This window comes from Staurois parvus, unplaced genomic scaffold (assembly GCF_062004578.1).
Source record: "Staurois parvus isolate SC_StPar_1 unplaced genomic scaffold, SC_StPar_1.0 ptg000553l, whole genome shotgun sequence".
Lineage (NCBI taxonomy): Eukaryota > Metazoa > Chordata > Amphibia > Anura > Ranidae > Staurois > Staurois parvus.
In genome coordinates, this window is record NW_028318349.1 from 1,589,724 (window position 1) to 1,604,664 (window position 14,941).

General features: G+C 48.7%; 1 protein-coding gene across 1 annotated transcript in view; it reads left to right on the forward strand.

Annotated features, from left to right (window-relative positions):
* Window positions 1–14,941, forward strand: part of AKAP6 (A-kinase anchoring protein 6) — a 340,821-nt gene that overhangs the window by 299,534 nt on the left and 26,346 nt on the right. The window contains exons 10-11 of the mRNA XM_089691196.1: window positions 2,323–2,469; window positions 5,879–6,094. Of these exons, the coding sequence (XP_089547322.1) occupies window positions 2,323–2,469; window positions 5,879–6,094 (363 nt within the window). The remainder of the gene's footprint in view (window positions 1–2,322; window positions 2,470–5,878; window positions 6,095–14,941) is intronic.

The window sequence follows — 14,941 nt, forward strand, 5'->3', positions numbered from 1 at the left end:
GACTTCCCTGTCATCAGAAAGGAATGATCAGTGCTGACAGCTATAGCCTGTCAGGAAAAACCTGACAGGGTGATTGTACAGAAGTCAAACAGAAGATCGACTTCTACACAACCAGTCTGCCCGTGGCCAGTTATTGTGGAACCAACCAAATTTCGATCGATGTATGGCCATCTTAAATGTATACATGATTAGAGAGATTGGCTATCTGGCTCTTTGGCATTTTCCATTACAAATATAACACTCTCAAATTTTTCTACAATACAATGAAATATTTTCTTTGATCAGACAAGGGGTTAAACAGTTAACACAAATAATGTACCAGTTTTAGCAATTGACAATACACTAACGAACTTGATTATTGGCTGTATAAAGGCTATGTTGTCTATATGGCCTTCAAGGTTTTTTAAATGGCTATGTGAGTTGAATTTGCTGGAAAATTGGTTTTGTTTGATAGAAAGTGGTTGAAATTGCCTAAAAGTTGCCACTTGTATGGCCAGCTTTAGGGTTTGTAGACGTGTTGGCATCTAAATGAGAACACAAAATAGTTTAATACAAATTTTCATGATATGGCTATTTTAAAATACGAAAAATGTATGATATAGCTGATATACAATAAATTTTATAGCTGTGTCCTTAACACATATTGACCTACATTTATGGCCAGAAAAAGCCAAAGGTATAAAATCAGACAGGACTCTATGGAGCCAGGTAAGTTCCTTATCCACTGACCTCAGTAGAACCTAAGGCAGCCTATACATTAGTAATTTTTTTTTTTTGTTCAATCGGCTGGGTTGAGCACAAACAAAATGGCCAGATTTTCCCATCCACACACTCAAATGGTAGATCGACTTCTGTACAGCCAGCCTGTCCCTGCTGAGCCAGCCAAATTTTGATCCATGTATGGCCATTTTCAATGTATACATGAGTAGAGAGATTGGCTCTTTGGTATATTCCATTACAAATATGACACTCACAATTTTTTCTATAATACAATGAAATATTTTCTTTGATCAGACAAGGGGTTAAACAATTAAAGCAAATAATGTACCAGTTTTAGCAACTGACAATACTCTAACGAACTTGATTATTGGCTATACAAAGCCTATGTTGTCCGTTTGGCCTTCGAGGTTTTTTTAAATGGCTATGTGAGTTTAGGGATGGGGGATTAGTAGAATCTTTTATCCCTCCCCCTGCACCACCCCCTTTGCTGTACTTTGCCTTATCCTTTCCAAAATTGAGTCTCTATAGCAACGATGAACTTCTTTTTCAACGTCCTTTGAGGTTATTGTGCTGATGTTTTTTCTTTGGATGGGGCAAAGGAAGAATGGGGGATTTATCCCCACCCCCCCAGCCAAACATTCCCATGTACACTTTTGTACACAGACATGTCTGAGTCAGAATTTCAGATTAATACACCTCTAAAACAATTCATGAGTATTTCACCCCTGTGTGCAATACATAACGTGTATATAGCTCTGCTTATAGGCGATATGATTTATTCCTGCATGTCCTTCGTATTCTGGCACTGCACCACTCCACGGGGGACAGCTTTTATGTTGCATGTTGGCATATTTGTATTTACACAGTGCCAACAGTGAATACAGCAGTTGTACAAAAGGATGGATAGGAACACACAGACAAATACTGAGGGAGGTGTAAAACAACATTAAACAGCCAGACTCTGCAGTTGTCTCTAAACAGAAATAAAAGATGTGTGGAATAAGCTTTTCATTCTATACAAAGCTAAGTTCCTATTTCTGACTGCTCTCCATGTGATCCTCGTGCAACAATAAAGTCCGGAAACAGTCCTTATAAAGTGATAAAACATTTTTTTTGGACGCTATGTCCTTAAAGGGGAACTCTAGCTACATATAAAAGGCAAAAATTCTAACAGGTCTACCTGCAAAATAGTTTTCAGTTGTTTTCAGTTATTCTGTTGATCCACACACCTCTTCTGCACCGGAGACAGCAAAGACTACTTTGTTCTAGGTCAGCAGTGCAGACCCTTGTGCCACCTCCTCACCTCCACCCTATGATTGAAATAGTAACTCAGAATAATCTACTCTGTCCAGCAACCTGGGAGCCGTGACCCAAGAAACTTCAAGTTTGAACCAGGAATCACTAAATTCAATGTTCTGACTAGGAAATGTGATGGAGGTGTATAAGTAACAAGCACGGTTAACTATAATTGCAGATCCTTTTGCAGGTAAAACCACTGTTGACAAAAGAAAATTTCCAGTATGCCGGGTCACTTTTATTCATGTTGTAAAATGATTTTTTTGTAGCAATATATATTCATATCTGCATTCATTCATTCTACAGAGGTGCAGTGTGGAGATGTCACTGAGGGAAGACAGGATGCACGCTTTACTTCGTCAGCTGGCGACCTTGAGGAAGGAAGGTGATGTGCTACCCATTAACATCCAAGACAAGGAAGAGATGATTCAGGAGAAGTGGGACATGCTCAAGGTGAGCTTATTCTGGTTAATTACAAACATTTGAACCAAAGTATTATTCTGCCAGAATAATAGTGGAAGAGAGATTGGGGAGATTTACTAAGACTAGAACACTTGAAATCTGGTGCAGCTGTGCATGGTAGTCAGTCAGCTTCTAACGTCAGCTTGTTTAACCTCTTGGCACCGGCGCCTCCCGGCATTTTAAGAGTTCCAGAATCCGGGAGGCAGGATGGGGTTTTAGGGTCATGTGACCGCCGTGATTCAGTGTCACGGGGGTCACATGATCGGAAAAGGTCCCGATCGAAAGGGGAGATCGGGACCTTTCCAGGAGTAGCGGACATATCTGCTGGGAGCGTGCAGAGTGCGCGCTCTTAGCACATATGTATTTTTTAATTGCACACAAATATGCGGCCGCTCGGTGTCAAGGCCCAGACACCAAGAGGCTGCTTATTTGCGTGTGATCGGCGTCAAGGGGTTAATTAAGAGTTGACAATAAAACCTGGAAGCTGTTTGGTTTTTATGTAGAGCTGCACCAGATTTTTCACCCTCCAGCTATAGTAAATCTCATGTCCTTTTGACATAGATTTGATAATTCTTTTCTGTTAACTGTCACCGCAGTCTTCAATATCTGGGATATAATTTGCTAAAACAAAGTCATGGAGTGTTCTGTCTAAAGCAAATTCTAATGCATAAATTCAGCAAGTTATCTGGTAATGGTCCAGCAATTGCTAGGTGTGTCCAATACCCACTACCCAGAGATCTAATGGTAGGTTGTTCCTGTTATTTAATTTTCTTAACAACCTGTTAGTAAAGACACGGGTGTAAAACATTTTGTTGTTTTCAAAACTGACATTTCAGGTATGCCTGGGATAATAGCATTCAGTTCTTAAAGGAGGAAAACCTTTAGATATTAACTCCTGGAAATTTCCCCTTTGTAAAGAAAACCTCCCATGAAAGGAACATGGAGGTTGTCATAGTTGACATCCATTTGAAAACTCTAGTTGCCTTGATGCCATGATAACCTTCCAGGTATGGATATTTTATACATAGTTTCAGTGGTCCAGCTTGGACCAATGTAACTACTGTATGTATATACCATACCTAGCCGAAGCCCGTGGAAGCTGGAGACCACTGAAGTAGACACCGCTACTCCAGTGATCTGCTGTTTCTTCCAGGTCCTGTGCTGAGCAGTCACTCTCTCCATCTCGTCCTTTCAAATGCTTTTCATTAATTCAGAAAATGCAGAGCATTCTGTGAATGGTATGGTATATACATAATTACATTGGTCCAAGCTGGATGAATGTAACTATGTATAAAATATCCATACCTGGAATTCCTCTCTAAGTCATTGACATGGAACATATATGCAGTTATGGACATGTAGCACTTCCTGTTCTGTGTACTTCATCCAGGTCTTTGAATCTGAAAGTACAGGCCCCTGGACTATCATGACAGCCAAGCAAATAGCATGTTAAGTAGGAGCTTTTACAGAGCACATCACTAGGTGAACAAGCAAAGTTGGAAAAGGTATCACTATAGTAAGTGATCTATTAGTGTTGCACGGTCTTGTAGTGCATATGTCTTGTTAGAAGAGCACTGCATGACTTTACATTCTTTTTGTGTGGTTTTTTTATATAGAAAAAAATACTGCCCCCCCCCCCTTAAAGCAGAAAAGCCATACCTGTACAAGAAGTCAGTAGGTACTGACCTTTCCAGGTACCCATGCTGCAGAGCACTGTTCATAACTGCTCACCAATGAAAACCTTCACTTCCACACTTCCCTGAGATGTAGATCCCTTGCAACATTTTCTGGTTGCTTTCTCTTACCTCATGCCACTACTTTATTCCTCAGTAATGGTCATAGGGAGATAGCAGGGGCTGGGTTAGGGACCCAGGAGATGGACACTTGCAGAAGTGTCAATTTTCCAGCATACTTTAGGGAAAGATTTTGAAGCAGTAGATCAGTGTTTGATGCTGCAAGAAATGGAAAGAGTCAGTCTTTACTTCCTTCTTTTACAAGTTTGGCTTTCCTACATATTTTTAGTATAGGGGCAGTAATGTGTTAAGGCTTCCTGCACACAAAACATTTCCTAAAAGTCAAGTGTTTTAGCTTGCATTTACTTCATTGTCTGGCTGCAATGATGGATATCATCTGGCATTAAAGGATTATGTTACAGTAATAATTGCTGAAACACAGGTATGACAAATTGAAGCCTCAGACCCCTATTAACAAAGCAGATCGCACTAGCATCTTGTATTCTGGCACAGCTGTATCCCTGTAAAATGCCACCACATTAAATATCCTTTCTATAATAAACCAGTCCTAATTTTATGGCAGTATTGTAGCTTTGGTCAGGGTGGCACGCTTATCTAGTGTGCTGTCTGGGTGCTTTGAACCCAGGCCACAATTTTTCTTGGATTAGCACCATGAGTTGCCATGTTGCATCTAGGCCAGTTGCCAGCACCATAACAACCAACAATGGCAAAAATGATAATGGTAACTGGCTCTTCAGCACCATGGCAATGCATGACTCTGATCCACGACAGGCAACATGCAGGTCTTCCCTCAGCATTCGGGAGAAGACTAAAGTATACTTCCTTCAGGCTGCCACCCTCCCTCTACGACACTGCTGGAGTCTATAGGTAGGTCTCTGATGTAAAGAGGGGACTTCTGTAATGGTGGGGTGGAGTGTTTGTGGGGTTCTCCGATAGGGGTGCTGCTGTGACTTGTATGATGAGTGGCTATCATGTATAAGGGTGGCCTCTGATGTGAAGGGAGGCTTTTGATGTGAAGTTAAAGTGGTTCTAAAGGCTGTTTTCCTGGCATTTCCTCTGCAGTCCCCCTGCCAATACTTACCTCAGCCTGATCTTCATCAAGCACTGTACACAAGAGCCTCACATCTCCTGGGTCTTTCTCTCCTCATTGGCTGAGACACAGCAGCAGGAGCCATTGGTTCCTGCTGCTGACAATCACAGCCAGTGAGGAGGAAGCAGGGGGCAGGGAGAAGGACTGAGCCATGTTATGGGCGTCTTACAGTACACAGAGCTGGCTCAGGAGCGAGCGGCTTGTGCTGGGGGCACTCAGCAAGGGGAAAGAGCCACAAGCATCGGCGGGGGACCTGAGAAGAGGAGAATCGGGACTGCTCTGTGCAAAACCCTTGAACAGAACAGATAAGTACAGACTTGTTTGTATTTTTTTAAAGAAAAAAAAAAAAGAACTTTTAGAACCACTTTTATTTCATCAAGTCGGTTGTATGCATTTTGCAGGGGTCGGTTTTTTTCATTGATAGGTAGCATTTACATTTTGTACATTTTAGACTGAGGTGTCTCTAGATTATGCATTATTTTAAAGGGTGCCATTACTGAAAAAAGGTTGAGAAACACTGATTAAAGTCTCACTTTTCTGCTACTCTCTTCCACAGAGGTCTCTTTCTGAAGCGCTATCATATTCCTCACCCGATCCTGTGCTCTCTCCTGGGAGTGGAGGTCTGGTGCAGCAACTTGATCAGCGAGTAAAGGAGCTAAAGTCTTGGCTGAGAGATACTGAACTAGCCTTGTATAACTCTAGTCTGAGGGTGGACAAAGAAGGAGATGGAAACAGTAAAGAACATCTGCAAAGAGAGCTTCATCAATTCCAGGTAGCCTACATTTTTATTTTGTTTTGTCTTCTGCTACATAATGATAAACATGTCTATGTATGGCTAACCTACATTTTCCAGTGATAAAGATATGAATCTTTTTTAGGCCAACATACGTTTTGTGGTACCCTCCATTGTCATAACACATCTAATCATTCATTGCTATAGTTATCAGTTGTATTTCTTCTTCATACACCAAACTACAACACAACAATGAGCTATTCAGGCAAGGTCCTTAAATAAAAACCATTGCTGCGGCTTTGGTTATTGCTTCCAAATATTTATCATGCTTATGGAACCTAAAAGCAAACCTTAGCATTTTTGTTTGCTACTCAGAAAATACAGCATGTCTCTGCTTTATGTGTTATATAGATTTTCACTTCCAAAAAGGTTTATCGTACTCTTAAAAACTCATAGCTATTGATAAGCAAGGCCGAAAATCACAGTGGATCAAGCCAGTTTGAAAATGTAAAAATTTTGCTGGATGAGAAAAGTTACGTACAAAAAGGTTATGTATGGGTACAAAGAGCACATCAGAAGTCTTTGACCCCTAAAGGCACCAAAGAGTCTTTGTTTAGGACCACAAGAAGATGGATTCAAAGAAAAAAAAAGTTTCTTCTGTTAGGCGTTACACCAAGGTGCTTTGTAAATTGTACTGTTTAGAGCAGTGGTTCTCAACCTGTGGGTCGTGACCCCTTTGGGGGTCGAACGACCCTTTCACAGTGGTCCCCTAAGACCATCAGAAAACACATATTTCCGATGTGTAAAGAGCAGCTACTGTGTAGAAAGCAGCTGCTGTGTTGAAAGCAGCTACTCTGTTAAAAGCAGCTACTGTGTTGAAAGCAGCAGTATTGGAGGTAAAACAACACTCATGAATTATAATTACTGGGTAAATCATTTTATGGTTGGGGGTCACCACAACATGAGGAACTGTATTAAAGGGTCATGGCATTAGGAAGGTTGAGAGCCACTGGTTTAGAGGATTCTGTAATTTTTAATCAGCTGGCATCAGATGACCTATAATAATGAGAGGAATTGTGGTAATGTGAAAGCATCCATGTACTGTTCTTAGCAGTAGCAGTGTTTTTCACTAACGGATGTGACCACTGCAATGCCATGTGGCTGCCCTTCTGAGTTTCAGGTGAACACAATTCATGAAAGATGTAATTGATCTGTTAGAAAATAGTAAAAAAAGTATTGACACCCACATCTGTGATTCTCAGCACTGCTGTCTTGACACTGCTTTGGCGGTGAGACTGGAGAATTTCCACTGGGTAGGATAGCTCTAGTGTCCCAGAGAGGACCGAGTAAATACTGAATAAAAGAATTACTAGCGCTAGGGTTCAAGATTTAACGTTAAAATACATTTTTAAGGAGCTATTATGTTATCGAGTTAAAGTTTAAGTGTTAAGAAATATTTTTAAGTGCTAAGATAATGTTTAAACTTAGGGTGAATTTAAAGATTAAGTGTTAAAGTCATGCTAAAGTTTCAGATTTTTTAAAAATTACAAACAAGTCTGTGTGCTTGCTCCCGAGCCACCTCTGTGTGTCTATAAGACACAGAGAGAGGGACTTGGCCCCGCCCCTGATCCCTTCTCATTGGCTGTGACAGCCAATGGGGAAGGAGAGACCCTGGAGAGTCTCTGCTCTCGTGCACATCGCTGGATCGAGATCAGGTATTAGGGAGGGCTGAGCGGGGAACTGCACACTGAAGGTTTTTACCTTCATGCATAGAATGCATGAAAGTAAAACCTTCACCCTTTACAACCACTTTAATTAGTTCTTACTTCAGGCTTTAGAACCACATTAGGGCCAGGTTAGATGTTAAGGGTTATGTTTAGAGATGAGCGAAGTATTCAAAAATTTGATTCGGCTGATTCGGCGAATTTGAGGAATAAATTCGATTCGAGGCGAATATATTCGCTGCGAATTTAACTTATAAAAGGGTGTTTCTAGGCTTCAGAGAGCCTTTATATTAGTGCAGAACACTGTACCTTTAATTTAAATGCCCTTAGTGTCTGCTGGGAAAGAGAAATAATACTGTCAGTCAGTATGACATGCAGATGAGTGCCGTCGATCTTAGAATCACCGCACACTTCACTCATTTGGGCAGTCACGGGGCCAAAACCAGAGTGTGGAGCCACAGTGTGGCGGTGGAGGCAGCAGCAATGGGAGGCCATACAGCACCCTATGACAAAAATGGAACCCACCAGCAGTGTGAGGAGACCTGAAAGTGGCACATGGCAGAGTGTGGCGATGGAGACAGCAGCAATGGGAGGCCGTACAGGGACCCATGACACACTCTGGACCTGGCAGCAGCATGAGGAGTCGGTACGGGGGCCCATGGCAGATTACGGGCCTGGCAGCAGCAATGGGAGGCCATACAGCACCCTATGACAAAATGGAACCCACCAGCAGTGTGAGGAGACCTGAAAGTGGCACATGGCAGAGTGTGGCGATGGAGACAGCAGCAATGGGAGGCCGTACAGGGACCCATGACACACTCTGGACCTGGCAGCAGCATGAGGAGGCGGTACGGGGGCCCATGGCAGATTACGGGCCTGGCAGCAGCAATGGGAGGCCCGTAATCTGCCAGCACCCTATGACAAAATGGAACACACCAGCAGTGTGAGGAGACCTGAAAGTGGCACATGGCAGAGTGTGGCGATGGAGACAGCAGCAATGGGAGGCCGTACAGAGACCCATGAGACACTCTGGACCTGGCAGCAGCATGAGGAGGCGGTACAGGGGCCCATGGCAGATTACGGGCCTGGCAGCAGCAATGGGAGGCCCGTAATCTGCCAGCACCCTATGACAAAATGGAACCCACCAGCAGTGTGAGGAGACCTGAAAGTGGCACATGGCAGAGTGTGGCGATGGAGACAGCAGCAATGGGAGGCCGTACAGGGACCCATGACACACTCTGTACCTGGCAGCAGCATGAGGAGGCGGTACGGGGGCCCATGGCAGATTACGGGCCTGGCAGCAGCAATGGGAGGCCCGTAATCTGCCAGCACCCTATGACAAAATGGAACCCACCAGCAGTGTGAGGAGACCTGAAAGTGGCACATGTTTGGGGCATGATTCATGGCGGATTTAGTCAGTTGTGTCAGGAACTAATGGTTTGAAATCCAGACTAATCCACGCCTGATTCATTTTCACAAACGTGAGTCTCTCCACACTTTGGGTGGACAGTCGTGTCCTCCGCGGAGTTACAATACCTCCTGCCGCACTAAACACTCGCTCCGATGCCACGCTACTGGCCGGGCATGACAGCCTTTCAAGGGCAAATTCAGCTAGTTGGGGCCAAAGGTCAAGTTTCGTTGCCCAGTAGTCAAGGGGATTGTCTACCTCGGTTGGCAGGGTGCTGTCCAAGTAGGCCCAAGCCTGTTGTTTGAGGTCCTGCTCCAGGTCCACCTGATGCTGCTGCTGCTGCGGCTGGTTAGTAGTTTCCTCACTGCGCTGGTGAAGAAAGCTACTCATCATCGACTGCAGACTGAGGCAGCCGCTGCTGGTGGAGCTGCCACTGCTCCTACCACCCCACCCCTCCCCTGCTGCCATGGCAGCGGAACGCAAGCGCACAGGGCCCACAGTGTCTGAGGATGGACGTTGGCGCAGAAAGGCAGAGACCAACTGACTACATAGGTGGTTTTTATAGTACTTTATTTTGGCCTCCCTCTCAGCAGGTGTGAAAAAGGCCACCATTTTTGAACGGTAGCGAGGGTCCAACAAGGTGGACAGCCAAAAGTCATCCCTCTGTCTGATGGTTATTATTCGGCTGTCGCTACGCAAGCAACCGAGCATGCTATGGGCCATTTGTGCCAAGGAATGTGAGGGACTCCCTGCCTCCATCTCCACAGCATACTGCCACGGTGCGTCTGGGTCCTCTGTCTCCTCCTCCTCCTCCTCTACCAGATGCTCCTGCTCCTCCACTCCTGTCCGCTGAGTGGAAAAACCACCCATTTCACTCAATAATTCCTGAGCACCAATGTCCTCCTCTACCTCCTCCTCTTCTTCCTGTCCTGCCCCCACAGGGGTCATGTGGCGTTGAGATCTGTGCGCCACGTCTACCGCACCCTGACCAGCCATTGTTAACAGCATTTGTTCCAGGACGTGCAACAGAGGAATGACGTCTTTCATCCCATAGTCCTGCCGACTCACGAATAGCGTGGCCTCCTCAAAGGGCCTGAGCAAGCGGCAGGTGTCACGCATGAGCTGCCAATGGCTGACATCTAAGTTACACAGGGGAGTACCTTTATCCGCTTGTAACATCAGGAAATCGGTGATGGCCTTTCGCTGTTTGTAAAGGCGGTCTAACATATGTAGGGTTGAATTCCACCTTGTTGCAACGTCACAGCATGAGGAGTCGGTACGGGGGCCCATGGCAGATTACGGGCCTGGCAGCAGCAATGGGAGGCCCGTAATCTGCCAGCACCCTATGAAAAAATGGAACCCACCAGCAGTGTGAGGAGACCTGAAAGTGGCACATGGCAGAGTGTGGCGATGGAGACAGCAGCAATGGGAGGCCGTACAGGGACCCATGACACACTCTGGACCTGGCAGCAGCATGAGGAGGCGGTACAGGGGCCCATGACAGATTACGGGCCTGGCAGCAGCATGAGGAGTCGGTACGGGGGCCCATGGCAGATTACGGGCCTGGCAGCAATGGGAGGCCCGTAATCTGCCAGCACCCTATGACAAAATGGAACCCACCAGCAGTGTGAGGAGACCTGAAAGTGGCACATGGCAGAGTGTGGCGATGGAGACAGCAGCAATGGGAGGCCGTACAGGGACCCATGAGACACTGTGGACCTGGCAGCAGCATGAGGAGGCGGTACGGGGGCCCATGGCAGATTACGGGCCTGGCAGCAGCAATGGGAGGCCCGTAATCTGCCAGCACCCTATGACAAAATGGAACACACCAGCAGTGTGAGGAGACCTGAAAGTGGCACATGGCAGAGTGTGGCGATGGAGACAGCAGCAATGGGAGGCCGTACAGGGACCCATGAGAGACTCTGGACCTGGCAGCAGGATGAGGAGGTGGTACGGGGGCCCATGGCAGATTACGGGCCTGGCAGCAGCAATGGGAGGCCCGTAATCTGCCAGCACCCTATGACAAAATGGAACACACCAGCAGTGTGAGGAGACCTGAAAGTGGCACATGGCAGAGTGTGGTGATGGAGACAGCAGCAATGGGAGGCCGTACAGGGATCCATGAGACACTGTGGACCTGGCAGCAGCATGAGGAGGCGGTACGGGGGCCCATGGCAGATTACGGGCCTGGCAGCAGCAATGGGAGGCCCGTAATCTGCCAGCACCCTATGACAAAATGGAACACACCAGCAGTGTGAGGAGACCTGAAAGTGGCACATGGCAGAGTGTGGCGATGGAGACAGCAGCAATGGGAGGCCATACAGGGACTCATGAGAGACTCTGGACCTGGCAGCAGCATGAGGAGGCGGTACGGGGGCCCATGGCAGATTACGGGCCTGGCAGCAGCAATGGGAGGCCCGTAACCTGCCAGCACCCTATGACAAAATGGAACACACCAGCAGTGTGAAGAGACCTGAAAGTGGCACAAGGCAGAGTGTGGCGATGGAGACAGCAGCAATGGGAGGCCGTACAGGGACCCATGAGACACTCTGGACCTGGCAGCAGCATGAGGAGGCGGTACGGGGGCCCATGGCAGATTACGGGCCTGGCAGCAGCAATGGGAGGCCCGTAATCTGCCAGCACCCTATGACAAAATGGACAGCACCAGCAGTGTGAGGAGACCTGAAAGTGGCACATGGCAGAGTGTGGCGATGGAGACAGCAGCAATGGGAGGCCGTACAGGGACCCATGAGAGACTCTGGACCTGGCAGCAGCATGAGGAGGCGGTACGGGGGCCCATGGCAGATTACGGGCCTGGCAGCAGCAATGGGAGGCCCGTAATCTGCCAGCACCCTATGACAAAATGGAACACACCAGCAGTGTGAGGAGACCTGAAAGTGGCACATGGCAGAGTGTGGCGATGGAGACAGCAGCAATGGGAGGCCGTACAGGGACCCATGAGAGACTCTGGACCTGGCAGCAGCATGAGGAGGCGGTACGGGGGCCCATGGCAGATTACGGGCCTGGCAGCAGCAATGGGAGGCCCGTAATCTGCCAGCACCCTATGACAAAATGGAACACACCAGCAGTGTGAGGAGACCTGAAAGTGGCACATGGCAGAGTGTGGCGATGGAGACAGCAGCAATGGGAGGCCGTACAGGGACCCATGAGAGACTCTGGACCTGGCAGTAGCATGAGGAGGCGGTACGGGGGCCCATGGCAGATTACGGGCCTGGCAGCAGCAATGGGAGGCCCGTAATCTGCCAGCACCCTATGACAAAATGGAACACACCAGCAGTGTGAGGAGACCTGAAAGTGGCACATGGCAGAGTGTGGCGATGGAGACAGCAGCAATGGGAGGCCGTACAGGGACCCATGAGAGACTCTGGACCTGGCAGCAGCATGAGGAGGCGGTACGGGGGCCCATGGCAGATTACGGGCCTGGCAGCAGCAATGGGAGGCCCGTAATCTGCCAGCACCCTATGACAAAATGGAACACACCAGCAGTGTGAGGAGACCTGAAAGTGGCACATGGCAGAGTGTGGCGATGGAGACAGCAGCAATGGGAGGCCGTACAGGGACCCATAAAACACTCTGGACCTGGCAGCAGCATGAGGAGGCGGTACAGGGGCCCATGGCAGATTACAGGTCTGGCAGCAGCAATGGGAGGCCCGTAATCTGCCAGCAACCTATGACAAAATGGACAGCACCAGCAGTGTGAGGAGACCTGAAAGTGGCACATGGCAGAGTGTGGCGATGGAGACAGCAGCAATGGGAGGCCGTACAGGGACCCATGAGAGACTCTGGACCTGGCAGCAGCATGAGGAGGCGGTACGGGGGCCCATGGCAGATTACGGGCATGGCAGCAGCAATGGGAGGCCCGTAATCTGCCAGCACCCTATGACAAAATGGAACACACCAGCAGTGTGAGGAGACCTGAAAGTGGCACATGGCAGAGTGTGGCGATGGAGACAGCAGCAATGGGAGGCCGTACAGGGACCCATGAGACACTCTGGACCTGGCAGCAGCATGAGGAGGCGGTACGGGGGCCCATGGCAGATTACGGGCCTGGCAGCAGCAATGGGAGGCCCGTAATCTGCCAGCACCCTATGACAAAATGGACAGCACCAGCAGTGTGAGGAGACCTGAAAGTGGCACATGGCAGAGTGTGGCGATGGAGACAGCAGCAATGGGAGACCGTACAGGGACCCATGAGAGACTCTGGACCTGGCAGCAGCATGAGGAGGCGGTACGGGGGCCCATGGCAGATTACGGGCCTGGCAGCAGCAATGGGAGGCCCGTAATCTGCCAGCACCCTATGACAAAATGGAACACACCAGCAGTGTGAGGAGACCTGAAAGTGGCACATGGCAGAGTGTGGCGATGGAGACAGCAGCAATGGGAGGCCGTACAGGGACCCATGAGACACTGTGGACCTGGCAGCAGCATGAGGAGGCGGTACGGGGGCCCATGGCAGATTACGGGCCTGGCAGCAGCAATGGGAGGCCCGTAATCTGCCAGCACCCTATGACAAAATGGAACACACCAGCAGTGTGAGGAGACCTGAAAGTGGCACATGGCAGAGTGTGGCGATGGAGACAGCAGCAATGGGAGGCCGTACAGGGACCCATGAGACACTCTGGACCTGGCAGCAGCATGAGGAGGCGGTACAGGGGCCCATGGCAGATTACAGGCCTGGCAGCAGCAATGGGGGGCCCGTAATCTGCCAGCACCCTATGACAAAATGGAACCCACCAGCAGTGTGAGGAGACCTGAAAGTGGCACATGGCAGAGTGTGGCGATGGAGACAGCAGCAATGGGAGGCCGTACAGGGACCCATGAGACACTGTGGACCTGGCAGCAGCATGAGGAGGCGGTACGGGGGCCCATGGCAGATTACGGGCCTGGCAGCAGCAATGGGAGGCCCGTAATCCGCCAGCACCCTATGACAAAATGGAACACACCAGCAGTGTGAGGAGACCTGAAAGTGGCACATGGCAGAGTGTGGCGATGGAGACAGCAGCAATGGGAGGCCGTACAGGGACCCATGAGACACTGTGGACCTGGCAGCAGCATGAGGAGGCGGTACGGGGGCCCATGGCAGATTACGGGCCTGGCAGCAGCAATGGGAGGCCCGTAATCTGCCAGCACCCTATGACAAAATGGAACACACCAGCAGTGTGAGGAGACCTGAAAGTGGCACATGGCAGAGTGTGGCGATGGAGACAGCAGCAATGGGAGGCCGTACAGGGACCCATGACAGATTACGGGCCTGGCAGCAGCATGAGGAGGCGGTACAGGGGCCCATGGCAGATTACGGGCCTGGCAGCAGCAATGGGAGGCCCGTAATCTGCCAGCACCCTATGACAAAATGGAACACACCAGCAGTGTGAGGAGACCTGAAAGTGGCACATGTTTGGGGCATGATTCATGGCGGATTTAGTCAGTTGTGTCAGGAACTGGTGGTTTGAAATCCAGACTAATCCACTCCTGATTCATTTTCACAAACGTGAGTCTCTCCACACTTTGGGTGGACAGTCGTGTCCTCCGCGGAGTTACAATACCTCCTGCCGCACTAAACACGCGCTCCGATGCCACGCTAAGGCCGGACATGACAGCCTTTCAAGGGCAAATTCAGCTAGTTGGGGCCAAAGGTCAAGTTTCGTTGCCCAGTAGTCAAGGGGATTGTCTACCTCGGTTGGCAGGGTGCTGTCCAAGTAGGCCCAAGCCTGTTGTTTGAGGTCCTGCTCCAGG